A 15021-nucleotide genomic window follows, 5' to 3' on the forward strand; every position below is an offset into this window, starting at 1 on the left:
GAGCTCACACCCACCTTGTTAATACGAAGTTATACTGCAGCAAGATTACACAAAATTAACCTGCAGATCCCACAAGAGCACTGTCAATCTGCCATACTTGGAGGTACGTGCAATCTGCGACTGCTGCGAAGTAAAAGACTGTGGACAAATAAAAACGATGTCTAGGGAAGGGCAGAAATCAGCATAAAAAACCCTACTTTAGTTAGACTCGCAAAATGTAAATGCCAAACCGCAGCGATATTGATACCGTAACCTTTACGCAAATAACACCCAGAAAAAGTGTTCCAAAAGTACCAACTATCCGTACAGCAGGATGCTATGTAAAGAAGCACCGCTGCCAGGTGTTGTGAAATCAGGTATGTCAGCAAAGCCCATACTTTACATTTTACATGGGCATTTTTATCCCAGTTAAAGGAGAATAAACCCTTATTGGAAAGACGGTAATTTTTAATGCAGCTGATAAACAGCTCTGGTCAGGGAGGAGGCCCCGGGTGTGACACCTCCGGCATGCGGCCACTTCAGGCCGTGGGGATCTGTGGCAGAACGTGTTTCCAGAGAACTGCACCAGCGGCAGCGGCTCCCGCACTCCTGTGTGCCCCGGGCTCGCCGCGCTGAGGGCCCGGCGGTTGTGTCCCCTTTGCAGTCCCCTCGGGCCAGAGCCCGGGCCGCAGGCACGCAGAGGGTGCTGCCGCCGGCACGGACCTACCGGAGAGCGACCCGCGGGGCGCCCGCGCTTCACGGAGGCACCGGAGCCGCGGCCTGAGGCGAGAGGAGCGCGCCAAGCACGTGCTGCGGGCGAGGAGCGCAGCGCGGGCCGAGGTGTGAGGGGCGGTCACCGAGCGGCGCGTGCCGCCCGCAGCCCGCGCTCCCGCCCTCCCGCGCACTAACGGCTCCGCGCGGCCGCCCCGAGCCCGGCGCGTCCCGGCGGCCGGGAGGAGCCCGCCCCGGCCCCGCGTCTTTGTTCCGAGCGGCGGCGCGGGCCGGGGGCGCGGCCGGGGCTGTCGGCTCCCCCCTCCTCCGCCCCTCGAGAAGGGCCGCGCCCCGCCGCGCTCATGGCGGGAGTGCGGGGAGCCCCGCCGCGGTGGGAGCCGCCTCCGGTGCGCCTGAGGGCCAGGGAGCCGGATGGCAACGGCGGCCGGGGTACGGCGAGGTGAGCGGCGCTGGTAGCCGGCAGGGGCGCTGTGCGGGGCCGCGGGGCCTGGCAGCCCCGGCAGCGGGCGCCGAGCGAGGCGGGCGCCCGCAGCCCGCGGGGACCCTGCCCGGCCCGGCTCGGCGCTCCGCGGGCTCCCGCGCAGCTCCCGGGCAGCGGCTCTCCGCTCGGCGGGGCCCGCCTCGCCCGGCCCTGGCCGCGGGCCGCCGCGGAGCCCTCCCGCGCCCAAACTTTGCAAAGTCTGCTCGCTCCGCTGCTGGGGCGGCAGCGGCGGCTACGACAGCAGCGGGCGGGGGCGGCGGCGGCGGCGGGGGAGGCGGGGGAGGAGGGGGCGGGCCGCGGGCCGGCGGCGGCGGCAGCAGCAGCATCAAAGAGCCTCGATTCCTGCTGCCCTGGGAGCCATGCGCTGCGGTCTGTAATGTCAGCGGAACAGGAGAAGGACCCCATCGCGCTGAAGAGATCCCGAGGTACGGGGGGACCCGGGCCGGGCATGGGGGGCGGCCGCTGCTGGGGCCTAACTCCCGTGAGGGGAGCCGGCAGGCGCCGCGGGATGCGGGCATCGCCTGGACCGGACCGGACCGGACCGGACCGCCGCTGCCCAACGCGCTCCCGGGCCGGGCCGGGCCGCCCGCGCCCCCGCCGCGGTGCCTCCCTGCGGCTGGCGGCGGGGCTGGGCGGCGCGGCAGCCGCGCTAAGTTTGCACGGTGGGGCCCGGCCGGGCGCCGCGGGCTCCCGCAGCCTCCGGGCCTTGAAATGCCAAACTCGGGCTCGCCCTGCGCGCAGCTGGGATCGCGCGGGGACGCGTGCGGTGCGTGGTCATGTCCCGTGTTTTCTTGGATGTGCTGCCCATTAGTATGCAGCGTGCATACTGCTGGTGCAAGGGAATACGTCGGCAGTGCCACATGTCCGAGTTAGTGTTGATGCAGAGCCCATAAATTACACTTGAGTGTTTGCTCTTCTGCCCCTGGTCTTGCTCTTGTGCTTGATTCTCGCTGAGGTTTTTGTTTTTCGGGAAATGAAAGATCTGTCGAAATATTGCTCTTTATCAATAGCACTGTTGTATGGCTCCAGTGAGGTTTGAAGTACGCGTTTCTTTGAAATGTATGAGGAGAAGGGTAGAAATACGGTATCTCTTCCGACTTGGTTGTGCAGCTGACTTTAATGGCAGTAGCACCTCAGTCTATGTAGCGGTAGTTGTGTCCTCATAGTCCTTAGAAGCAGAAATGCATTTCCGAATGAATTCATGAAAGACAGTGGGGTGACTGAGTTGGGTGAAAATCATAGCAAACCGATAAGATCTGCAATTTATTGCTTCTCTTTGCCTCGCCTCCAGTTTTGCCCCTGGAATTCTATTGTTCTTGATGTTTTAAGCTTTTTTTAATGGTTGGGTAAGTGGAGAAAGGTGTGGATTCAGCTAGGCACGTTGTCATTGATTTACATTCTGCTTCTCTGAAACTGTTCTAGTAACAGCTGGATTGCAGCCTTGAGAGCCAGAGAATGAAAATATGCAGCAGTGTTACAAAGGAGACTGGGATTTCTTAGAGTCCTTCACTCTCAAGCCCTGATTCTGCAAATATTTAAGCACATGCAGTTTCACATGCCTGAGTTACCCACCGAGTTCCATGTGATTACCACTTAATATCAAAACTGTTTACAGTATCAGGACCACAGAATAGGCTCAGCCAAATCTGGTCAGAATTAGACTCTTCTTAGTTTTCAGTCTCTAATGAAAAGTTTATTCAGCCATTTATGTTTCTTGGGAAAACATTCTTACAGAGATAAAGCACTGTTTGAGAAGACTTTGGCATCCTTCCTGTAAAAACCTAGACAGAGATTTGTCAGAATGAAAAAACTCCATAGTGTATTTGCAGCATGTTAAGTATGTCATAAATTGCATGTAAAGTCACAATCTCTTAATATGTAAACAAAACTACAGTTGCAGTTCTCATAAATAATGCTGAAAATCTCTTGTGTATGGATGAAATAAAAAAGAAGCTGGGACTTCTACTTTTCTAAATGTAAGTGAACAAAATACATTTCCCCTGTTATTTAATAAGGGAATAGTTCTCTGATGTGTATTTCTATCTCTAAATCCATTGCAGATATAATGCCCTAGTCAAAAGAATTGTGGTTTTTTTTTCCTGGAAAAATAGTGTCAAACAATGAATATTTTTTTTTTTTTAGTGCAATGTTCCTGAATTCTCAGTACACCTTTTAATGCAGGTCTGTGTGGTAGGTACCAAAAGTGACTTTCTGGAAAGTTTATCTTGGCTGCAGGAAAATGACCCTTATTCACTCATTTTTGGAGGTATGCTAGGACTAACATTCTGTTTCCTTTCATGTATAAATTAAAGCATTATAAAATCCACAGGGAAAATACAGATTTGTAGGGCTAAATTAAATCATTGGCCTCACACAGCGAGAACTGAGAATATAAAAAAGCTTTGTGCCTTTCCAGATGTAGGACTCTGTTCTGCAAACATAGGCTTGAGACTGGCTTCACCCATGGAAGTAATTCATGGAGAAATTGTGGAACTTGTCACTGGAATTCTAATATTCATAGGCTTGCGCTTTTGAAGAATGATATCCCAGAGAGAGAATTTATACGTCATTTTATAAAGTTTTAACTTATGCTACTGTAGGGCAGCGCTTGCATATGATCCTCAGTACTGTGCTTGACCACAAATTTACTAATACCTGCACTGCTAGTTGTTAAATTTATTAAAAGAAATCTGGATATTTGTAATGCTTTGCTACCAGTGGTTAATGTTATGTGTTATGAGTGCAGGACCACAAGGAACAGGAGTGCATTTTATGCAGTTGTGAGGAATGGTGTTCAGAGCGAAGTCTCCCAGTGAATTTATGATAAACCTATAGGAATGCTGGAGAAGAAGCTAATGGAAAGGGCAGGGTCAGTTTTGAGTAAATATCAAGAATATTATTTTATAAAATTAAAGTATAAGGGAGATTTATCATCCTTTATGTAAAACTTTATGCTGTGATTAGTTAGTATCTGCAGTTAATGCAGTGGCAGTGCTTCACAAGCACACTAGGTATACACAGGATCTTGTATTCTAAATCAAGGCAAAAAGGACTCTCTTTTTAAAAGAAGTAATCCCTAGTTACTCTGATTGTAGGTTATACAACAGCATAATTTTATTTTGAGAAGTTTATTGTGACTTCATGCCCTAGTCTTTGAAATTCAAACTTAAGTTTTGATAGGTGTGGATCTCAGATGCTCACAGATTTGAACAGTGACAGCCAAAGCCAAAAGGAACTTAATTAAAGCAGAGGCAGAACTGGATTCTTACAGGGAATAGGACTGGTAAATTCCATGAAATTTCAAAAGAGGAGATGGGGAGGAAGGACGTGCTAGGAGTGAAATTTGTCAGCCCCCCCTTTGATCAGGGGTATTTGAAATAACTGTTGGTATTTCAGTCTGTATACAGTAGGTCTACTTCTTCTCTGAGAGAAGAGATTTTGCATTATTTTACTGAACAGTAAAAGTTGGTTTAGGTATCTGCAGAGAATACCTCTTTAACATAGAGCAGTGCAATCTCATACGTTATGCTTCTTTCTATAATATTATTGATAATTCACAGTTATCCTCAGGTAACAGTACTGTGGTAATAGAGACAAATCTGTGTGTTCAGCTCTATGCTTGCATCTTGGTTAAAGTTTGCCTTGTATTCTGAATATGAATTTTAAATGAGTAACAGCACATTTTTTGGGTTGGATTGCCCACTTCTTACTGTTCTATAGTTACTATATATATATTAACCGTATATATGTGTGTGTATATATATACTTTGTTTTTAAAAGAGCAAATAAACTAATATCTTAATGGGCCTGGGTAAAATTAAATTAACATACAGTTTCTTAATGTAATGGTGTTAGTATCTTAACATTTGTTGCTCTCGTATCCCCCCAGAGTGATTTTCGTGCTTCAGCTCAGGGTTGTTTTGCATTTACATGAAGACAGGCCAACTGGGATAGTAAGGAATGTGTTAGGACTTTTTTTTTTTCTTGTCTAGAAAGTTAACCAGAGTTTTAAAACTGAAAGCCACAATTTATACAACTTTGAGAGCTGGTTCCACTGTTAACGAAGGTGAGGAAGAATCCCAGGTGAAGTACAGATTTGGATTGCTCAGTCAAGCCTGATTCAGTGATCAATAAAATAAACATTCTTTATTTCTTTTTGTGCCAGAGCAGCCATGCTCAATTATTCTATGAGGTTTCTGCAGAGAGGGACAGGTTCACTTAGAGCCCCTCTCAGTGTTGGCAGGTATCGTTTTGTCTGATCGAATCTTGCATTTAGTGGAATTTAGGTCTTATCAACTGCAGATCTGTTGAATCAACAGGACAGGTTTTCAGTGGGATTCAGTCATGGATCTACTTTTTGCCTTTCCTTTCACAACGTATTGTAATATATTGTTGTATATTGGTACAGTGAGTTTGATAAATGCTATGTCTATGTAAGGTGAATAGGAGGTGAATCTTACGCATGGTTTTAAGCAGTTCTGTTGACAGTTTTATGCATTACGCAAACAAGAAATACTTCTAACTGGTGCAGTGGAAATACTAGAAACCAAGGGACAGATAAACATAAAATAAATGGAAATGTTTATTTCAACTCTGAGCATGAATTGGACATTAAAGTGGTAGTAGAGTAAGATAGCGGTATACAAGGTATGCTTTTACCTCCAGATATTTGCTTCTTGCAATGTTAGCCACCAGAACTAGTGCAAGTTCAGTACTTGTAACAGATATCTGTTGCTATTACAAACAGAGGCAAACTTGAAACACAGTCTGTAAGAAAACTAATGCAGTACTGCACCGATTGAAATTTTGTAGGTGGTGACAGTGGATTGGATGGGTTAGGAGGACCGGGAGTACAACTTGGAAGCCCTGATAAGAAAAAGCGCAAAGCAAATACACAGGTAAATTCCCTTTGGTTCTTTTGATTTTGTAATAAATAGTGCACCCACATGTTGTTTGTGGTATCTCACGTTGTCCAGAATATCAGTCTGTTCTCACAAATAGCAGTTACATACAGAATATTTCAGTTGTATTGTGAAGTTAGAATCTTCAGAATACTAGTTATTCTCACTGAAGTTATTTTAATCTCTGTAGGTTGCCAAAGACCTATAAAGAGACGAGCACAGTGAGACTGCAATAGCTTGTATTTTACCATATGGATTTGATTCTGAGACAGGCTTTCTTTCAATGACTTTGTAGCCATTGGTTGAAATCTGTACAGCATGGGTAGTTGCCATGAGACTACTTTTCTTCTTTCTTTTGTTCTTACATGTGTAGGTCTGTGGGCTAATGGATCAGTATGGTTTCTTAATGCTTTGACCAAACTCTTGGCATATTCCCCAAGTGATTTTCAAGCAAAAGCTGCGAGGCAGGTTCAGCTTCTTTCTAGTGAATCCCTGCAATCTGGCAATTCTATACAGTTTCCGTTTCCAGAAAAGGAAGCCTGAGTACAAAACATCTAAAGCAACTGGATATCTGTAGTGTAGAATTTTTCTTTGTGTGCTCATTCAGCTTTGAGTGATGAGAATATCTATTAATTCGGTACTGCCCAGTGAGAGTGATTTTATTTATTTAGCTTTCTGTTAGGACTATCCAGATTCCATTGAGATGTGGATCTGGTTTCTTAGTTTTTATTATTTCTAAAGTAGTCATAATGAAAGTTGCTCTGAGAAACATTCAGTCCATTTAAGGGTTTCAGACCTCTTTCTTGGAGCTTTCTTTGCATTGTGGAAAGGTGATAACTGCACTGGGAATGCTGATTAGTTTCCTCTCTTCTTATCTGGTTCAAAATCTGCAGCACAGCAGATTTATTTATTTTTTTTTATTATTATTAACTTTTTTGGGGGGTGGGGGGATGGAGGGGGAAAGTTTAATCTTAGTTTATTGGTATTTGGAGGAAATTCTGTGAGCACAGTGTGAGAGTGAACCAGGTAGATGTTCCCCTCAGGCTAGTCTAGTATGGAATTCAATTGTATGGCCACTGTGATAACATTTAAACAGCCTCTGGGCTCCATTAAACATTTAATTATGCTCTGTAACCAGAAATCCTTCTATCTTATACCTATTGACTGTGCTTTGCAGGCTGCCCCCAATCACTGAATGCTAGTACGAGGTACCTCTGTTTGGTATACAGAAAATTCCTATATGCAAACTCCTATATTCTATGTACTTTTTTGAGGGTTATAGTAACATTAGGTTTGTATATCCTCATAGAAATGGGGTTTCTTAAGAGACATATATTCAATAAAATGAACCAAAAATGCAGCTAAAGTAAATGCTTCAAATCTGCTCTTGCAACCTTTGGAAATATTTGGGCATGTGTTTAAGTGACACATGGCTTTTTGTATTGTTGCTTTTCTTATGTAAAACATTAAGAAATAGAAGTTGCATATCAAGTAGTATTTTCAGAAGCGTGGTTGTGTAACTGCACAATTTTTAAACCACTGAGATTACTATAAATCACCATATTATCCAGAGCCCAAACTCCTCTCTTGCCTCTGTGCTGAAATTTCATACAGCCTGGCAAGGTATGGTGGGTAAGCTTTATGCAACAGCTGAACAGCTCTTTCAGCACTAGCACTAATCCACGACCTTCTGTGGTTGGCCTGTCTTGAAGGGAAATACTAAAACTAATTTAAATGTTCTATTTAAAATATTTTTAGGGATCATCATTTCCTCCTCCATCTGAATATGCTCCACCGCCGAATCCAAGCTCTGACCACCTTATAGCTGCAAATCCTTTTGATGACAACTATAATACTGTGTCTTATAAACCACTTCCTTCAGGAAATCCATATTTTAGTAATCCTGGTTATCCTGGCTTTGGAGGCTATAACACTTTCAGAATGCCACCTCACATGCTGCCTAGAGTGTCCTCACCATATGGTGGTTCTTACTCCCTCAGAAACCAGCCACATCCCCTTCCTCAAAACCCAGTGGGAATGGGTTTTAGTCGGCCCCACTCTTTCAGCTTTGGTCCACATGATAACCCAGGTTTTGGGAATCAACCACCTTATAGTAGTGGTCAGATAAATCAAAATGTCAGTATGCCTGGTCAGCATTTCAGACCAAATCCTGGTGAGAACTTTGGCCATTCTGGTCAGATACCTCACCCTGACGTGCCGTCTAACTTTGGTCCTGGAAACAATCCAAATTTCCCAAATCCTCAGCTAGAGTCAAACCATTCTTTTGTTCCTCCACCAAACACTTACAACCAGACAAAATCATCAGCACAAAAGCAAGACTTTAGTCAAGGTGCAAGCAAAGCATCCAACCAGAACACTACTGCTCATCAGCATCATCACAGGCCAGAGGACAGTGCAAGTCAAGGTAACAGCGACCTAAAAAATGTTACTCGAAACAATGTGGTAAACCAGGATAATAGCCATTCTAATAGTGCTGATAACACTAATGCTGGTCACTCAAATGGGACGCAGAGTAAGTCCCGCCAGCCTCGAGGTGCTGCTGAAGCATGCAACTCTGAAAAGAGCAGCAAAACACCCCTTCATCCCAGTCGTCATGGTCACTCATCCTCTGAACCTGTCTATCCATGTGGAATTTGTACACATGAAGTCAATGATGACCAGGATGCCATCCTGTGTGAAGCCTCTTGTCAAAAATGGTTTCATCGGATCTGTACAGGTATGACTGAGTCAGCTTATGGCCTTCTTACAGCAGAAGCATCAGCAGTATGGGGTTGTGATACTTGCATGGCTGACAAAGATGTCCAGTTAATGCGTACAAGAGAGACTGCAGGGCCACCTGCACTGAACACGGATGGCTAACAGCGTGAATTGGTGGTAGTGGTTGAAATACTTGCTGTGAAGATTTGGTTACAAATTGGGTACTTCACTTTCTGCAGACAATCAGTTGTGTTTAATTGCTGTCATCTTACCTGTTTTCATTTATAAACTTCCATCTCGGCTTTAGTACTCTTAGTTTTCTGCGCGCAAATGTTTTACAGGATGGATTTTTTGTTTTGTTTCTGATTAAACTGTAAAGTATAACTGACAACTGATCATACGTAGGATGTGCATTGACAGTTTTATTGAAAGCAAAAGTGCTTGCATGAAGAGCCCCTAATTTGCTAGTGTTAATATGTTAACTAACACTGGCATTTAGTGCTCGGTTTTAATGGTACTATATTTGCAAGTACTCATTACATTTTTTTTTGGGGGAGTGAATGTCCATTACGGATGTTCTCGCTATCCTTCTTTGAATATAGTGGAGATGACGTGGAGGAATGTACAGTATTAACAGTTTTTCGTTTGGGATAAATACAGAGATTTTCACATCTGCTTTTTCCTATTTTTGAAGTAATATAGTATTCAAAAACTGATGACTTCATGCTTAGTAACATAAGGAAACCCACTAACTCTCTAATACAAAGGTATTTGTATTTCCTTGAAAAGTCAATTGTTTCTCTGACTTCTCAGCAAATGCTTGCTGAAGACTCTTGCTAGGTCTTGTAGTATTTGGAAATAGTTACAAAATATGATGAGTACTTTGGAGAAAGAACACTTCAAGTTTATGAAGTCCAGTGCTTTAAATCTAGAGAATACCAAAACTAGGGTGTCATATGTAATCTTAATTAATTTCTCTTAAGCACATACATTAGGATACAGTCTCTGCATCTGTCACGGTTGTGCAATCATGCATTTCTGTCATCCTTTCTTGTTGATGGTTCTACTCTCTGCCTCAGTGCTGCCTGAGAACTGTGAATGAACTAGCACAGGAAAAGCCCAACTCACCTTTAAGGACTTTCAGCTAGTGCCTGCTCAGTTGTCCTGAGCTTACACAGTCCACTTGACATAAGGCAATGGAGTGTGCTCAGCACGGGCTCTGCATTAAAAGGTAATGTGGCCAGCAAAGTAAAACAGAATTCCTGCCACTGCCTCAGCCAGCCTTGCAGTGAGGTGGTGAGGAAAAATAAAGCTTTTGCATTAGGTGAGTTTACCTTGTGTCAGGAGCAGGTAATCAGAGGTTTAGCTTCTTTGCTAAACTTTATATTCTACTGACAAGTATGAATGGCACTAGAGCTTCATGTGTGATACTAACAATTATATTTTAATATGGGTAATTTAATCTTATTCTTGATCTCAAAACCCTTTTTTTTTTTTTTTTTCCCCATGTGGGGAAGCATCTAGCCTTGAAGATTTCAGCCTCAGCGGTGTGATAGAGCTGCATATGCAACTGAAAATCAATGTTTCTGTAGAGATAAGTGGTATTTTAACTTAATAAAAGGTGGCACTGTAATAACAGACTCTGCTTGTAATACCCCTGTGCTGGAAACTTTAATTTTTTAAACAGTCAGCAGTTAAATCATATGTCAGGCACTACAGGTATTAGTCATGTTCTTTACTGTGATAAATTGTTCAGGTTTGTGGTGATGAGTGATGTAGGAGCCTCTGTAGAATAGTCATCTGTACAAAGAGGTAGGTTTTATGGTAAGCTATGCTAATGAGTGAAAAGTGAGTCCTGTTTGGTAGTTCACCATTGCATTTGATTTTTAAATGGGCTCTACTGTCATAGTTTCCTAGAAGATACCATGCAGATCCATGTAACTGGCATTGTTTTACTTTAAAAGTGAAAAGTTTTATATACTCTTTTACCAGAGAAGTGCAGATTTCCCTCCTTTTTTGTCTTGCCTCTCATTAGGAAAAAGGCAATAATGTCTAAAGTGTAAACAACAGAATTCATACCTTGAGGATTTCCTGTATAGAGATATAAAGAAAGCGTAAGACAGACCCAGGGCTCCTGCTTTCATCGCCATTTGCTTTATTTAGTACAGAGACTGAATTTTGTTGTTAGAGGTGGGATATTTAAAAACAAACAACAAAAAACCAACAAGCATCTGCAAGCAACAATCTAACCTCTGTTAGGTTTATTCTTCAGTAGCTTTCCTAAGCTAACAGACTGACTGACTGTTAGAATTTACTTTTTGTACCTACAGTAGATACTAAACCAAACCTAGTTTAGATAGATTTGTTCCTCTGGGACTCAATTTAATCTCTGCAAAAAATTGCACTCTGAAAAGAGTGGAGCTGGTTTAGACCTACAGCAAGGTAAATGAAATAAAAACATTGCACTCAGTGAAAATTCAACACAAGCTCCAATGATGCTGTTGTTACCCAAGCGTGCTGTTCGCAATACCTTCCCCTCTCCCATACCCCATTCCCGTCATGGGAAGGTGTTTGGAGCATTTGTTCTCGGAAGTCCAATTAATGTTGTAACATTTTTGGAGCAGACGTTGTATTTAAAATAACCATGTATTTTGTAATCTCTTCCTGAACCCTACACGAAGTTAGGCAAGTGTTTTCTGTGGTAGGTAGCAAGACATTGGAATTTAAATATAATGTTCTGACAAACTTAAAATCAACTGGAATATCATCTTAAAAGGCCTTAAATTGTGTATTTGTGAAACTTACTCTAACAGTTTATTTCAGTTTTTCTGAACTGGTACTATGTTGGGTTTGTAACCCAGTAAATTTTCTGTGTTTGTTAACCTGTAAATACAAGGCATTAGCAAATGCCAGTTACACAAAATAAAAACAAATGAAAAACAAACCCAAACTTGTTACTACACTGATGACAGAGATATGACTGATCAGGATCTCTGAAAGTCATCCAGCCAATGTGCTTGCCCTGCTCATGTGTGCTTGGCATACCTGGACTCTGTCTAGAGAGAGGATTATACTTTGTTTCTCTCTGCATGTATTTACTAGTAGTAGTTCAAGTATGCACAGGAAAAACAACAATCATGTTTTGTTAGTAAGGTACTAGGAAAATGTCAGCTGGTTAGAATTAGAAATTAGTTATAGAAGGGTGGGTGGGAGGGAGGGTGGATTAGAATAGGTGAGGTTTTTTGTAATACTCTACATGAAACAATTTGTATTGAGCTATCATGTGCTTCTTTCATTACTGGTGATTTAGACTGTACTGGTGCTGCACACCAAAAATATTGCAACGATTTTGTAAATCTTACAAACCTTAAAATTTGTATGGGAAATGCCTGTGCCCTTTTGAACAGCTCCTTGTCATGGCAAGAAACGAGCCCATACTGCCCAAAATGTTCTCCCCTCCCTCAGGCTGAAATGAACAGATACAAACTGTCCTCAATACTTAGGGTTTCTTTTTTTGCCAGAGAACAATTTTAAATGAGAAAATACATAATTTGCTCTTTAAAATACTTGTTTTATTGTTGCCAGGGTAAGTGACAGTAGTGTGTATAGGCTACAGGGTAGATGTCAAAAATCCTGTTTCTGGCTGTTTTACCAGTCCCTTCTACAGCCTGAGCCAAGCAGGTTGGTTGGTTGTACCTTGACTTCTGCCTTCAGAAGATTGGACTAATGCTTACTTGTCAAGGTTGTTTAGGGGCCTAGTTTTGTTTGAGACCTTCAGAGGAAAGAGACTAAAGTAATGAAGTTACTATTTAAAACAAAAACATAATTTTGGGGGCCGCTTATAGAAACACATTGTGACCTTGAAGTTTTTCATCTAAGAACCAGTTTTGTAATCACATTGTTGAGGCTTAACTTCTAGCACGTGAGAACTAATGGTCAGTGGAACTGCATGCGCGCATCAAGAACGTTTCAAAGTGTTTGCAGTTTGGGGCCTATGATATTTGCAAGTGAAATGCTTTGTATGGTTTGAGATTTTTACAAAATCAATGGTGTTCAAATGTAGCACCTTTTAAACATTTGTCTTTATTCCAACCTAATACAATAACACATCCGCATTAAATAGATCCCTTTCATTTTATAAATAAGCATTGCCTGGCAGTAAAAGTATTGGTGTAACATTTTCAAATAAGGAAGTCATGCTTTTTATCATGTTGTATGTGACTTAAATGACTGTTTCATATTAAAACTAATCTTTCCTTATGTACTGCTTAAATATACCTGTTTTAGGATATCAGTTCAGTACTTTTTATACAATCTTGAATGTGTTCCACATTGGTGACATGTATTTTTGCAACGACTTTTTTGTTTCAATTTTAAATTAGAGCATGTCTGAAGTAATACATGCATTAGTGCTGTGGTGTGTGGCAAAGTTAATGTATGTAATTCAAATTGGAAAAAAGTTTCCAGACTTTGTCCAACATTAACCCTGTGGCCAGGGATTAAATTACTATGTAATACAAATTATTTCATATCATGATGTGTTTTAAGCTACTCTATGAAGTATGTGAAACATTATTGTTTATGGATTGGTAGCTGGTGTGGTATCTTGCATAGAATGAGGTATGATAGATGGTAGCAATTCATGATAATAAAACTGACTACCTTTCAGAACACGCAGCACTTATGTGCATTGTCATCTTGTTGCCACAACTGTTACAATGAGTTTTGTGTTATTATCCTCTGACAAATGGGTGAACATCTGGTCGTACGCTCATGGGTGTGAAAATTCCATTCTAACACTCTTTACTTGGTTTACAAAACATGCCATTTTTTATCTATTGGATGTGATTAGATGTATGCAGGAGGATGTAGAACTGGATGTATTTTAAAGTTATTCTGCAATTACTGAGTTTTGTCTGAAGCTTTCTATATTAGAATAGACTTCCTTAAAATTGGAAAATTAAGTGTACTTAGCAGAACTCTTGAGGCAATATAACTGTCCTGTACTACATCCTGAGTTATGCACATTCACTTCTTTGTATGGAACTCCTGATTTCTTGTGGGCTTAAATTTTATATGGAAATAAAGGATCCCATTAGCGCCCTAGTGTTGTGTGTCATCAGTTCTGAGGTGATGAATTCTAAATGGTGTTCAGCCCCTTAGAGGTGCTGCCTGTGGCTTAAAAGTATTCAGTATTGCCCTTAGCTTCCAGGTTCAGAAATGGCTTACCCGGCATCACAGGAAATACCTATTTTTGTATTGTTTGCCATACATGATTAATTTTCCTTCTCCTGTTCAAACAAACTGGCTGAACCCCACCTTTTTACTAAAAGGTCTGTGCACTGTAATTCAGGAATTGCTGTATTTGAGACAGTTTGGGATTGGAGTCATGAGAGATGTGTCTGTTCCTAGGCACTCATCTTCTGAACTTCCATATAGTTTAAGGAGGGCAAGCTTTTCATAGATTCTTTTATTTTGTTGTTGTTCCTTTCTTGATAGGTTTGTTGTTTTGTTGTTGTTGTTGTTTTTTTTTTCTGAAATGTGAAATAATACAGAGTTGTTGAGGGATTTTTACTTAAAAGACAGTTTCTCCTCCAGGCTTTTATATATGGCCTTCAGAGCAGATGCTGTGTTCTTTAGGGCCTTTTGACTTGGAATTGTTTGTCCATATTCTCCTTTCAGTGTTAAAGATAAGTTGAAAAAAGGCAAGTTACCAATCTACTGCCATTCAAACAATGCAAAGTATAAGCTGATTAAGACTGTTGACATTTAATTATTTTTTTTTTTTGCTAATAATGATGTGATACCTTTTAGAAGAATATGTATCAGAATCTGATTCAAGCGTTCTTGGATAATGTATATGGTACATTTTGTCCAACACAGTATGTAACTTTGTTGCTTTCTGTTGTCTGTTTTTGGTTTCTTTTAAAATAAAAGTAATTTTTGTGGGGAAGTTGCCTGTTGATTTTTATGAAGGTGATGCAGGCCCTTAGTACCACAGTTTAGTGGTGGATTTGGCAGTCCTAGGGTAAATGTTGGACTTGATGATCTTAAAGGTCTTTTCCAACCTAGTTGATTGTATTAACTCATAATATTTTGCCTGTGAGAATGCATTTGGATTAGGCATAATCCTGCAAGGCACAGTATGAGGTTGTATTGCTCAGAAAAGACAGCTCCTGCCTCTCTTGGAGAGGTTTGCTGTTCTGTAAA

At 41.9% G+C, this 15021-nt stretch overlaps 1 protein-coding gene across 1 annotated transcript; it reads left to right on the forward strand.

Moving 5' to 3' along the window:
• Nucleotides 1-1461: 1461 nt before the first annotated feature.
• Nucleotides 1462-14764, forward strand: PYGO1 (pygopus family PHD finger 1). Its single transcript, XM_062627885.1, has 3 exons — nucleotides 1462-1617; nucleotides 6005-6090; nucleotides 7852-14764. Exons 1-3 carry the CDS (start codon nucleotides 1569-1571, stop codon nucleotides 8971-8973), a joined length of 1257 nt encoding a protein of 418 aa, XP_062483869.1. The 5' UTR covers nucleotides 1462-1568; the 3' UTR covers nucleotides 8974-14764.
• The last annotated feature ends 257 nt before the right edge of the window (nucleotides 14765-15021 follow it).

Source organism: Pezoporus occidentalis, unplaced genomic scaffold (assembly GCF_034315485.1).
Source record: "Pezoporus occidentalis ecotype Australia unplaced genomic scaffold, CSIRO_AGI_Poc_V1 ctg11, whole genome shotgun sequence".
NCBI lineage: Eukaryota > Metazoa > Chordata > Aves > Psittaciformes > Psittacidae > Pezoporus > Pezoporus occidentalis.

Coding starts and splice junctions, on each gene's coding strand:
- PYGO1 (XM_062627885.1), top strand. CDS start 1,569: ATGTCAGCGGAACAGGAGAAGGACCCCATCGCGCTGAAGAGATCCCGA. Junction 1,618..6,004: donor CGCGCTGAAGAGATCCCGAG/GTACGGGGGGAC, acceptor GAAATTTTGTAG/GTGGTGACAGTGGATTGGAT. Junction 6,091..7,851: donor AGCGCAAAGCAAATACACAG/GTAAATTCCCTT, acceptor AAATATTTTTAG/GGATCATCATTTCCTCCTCC.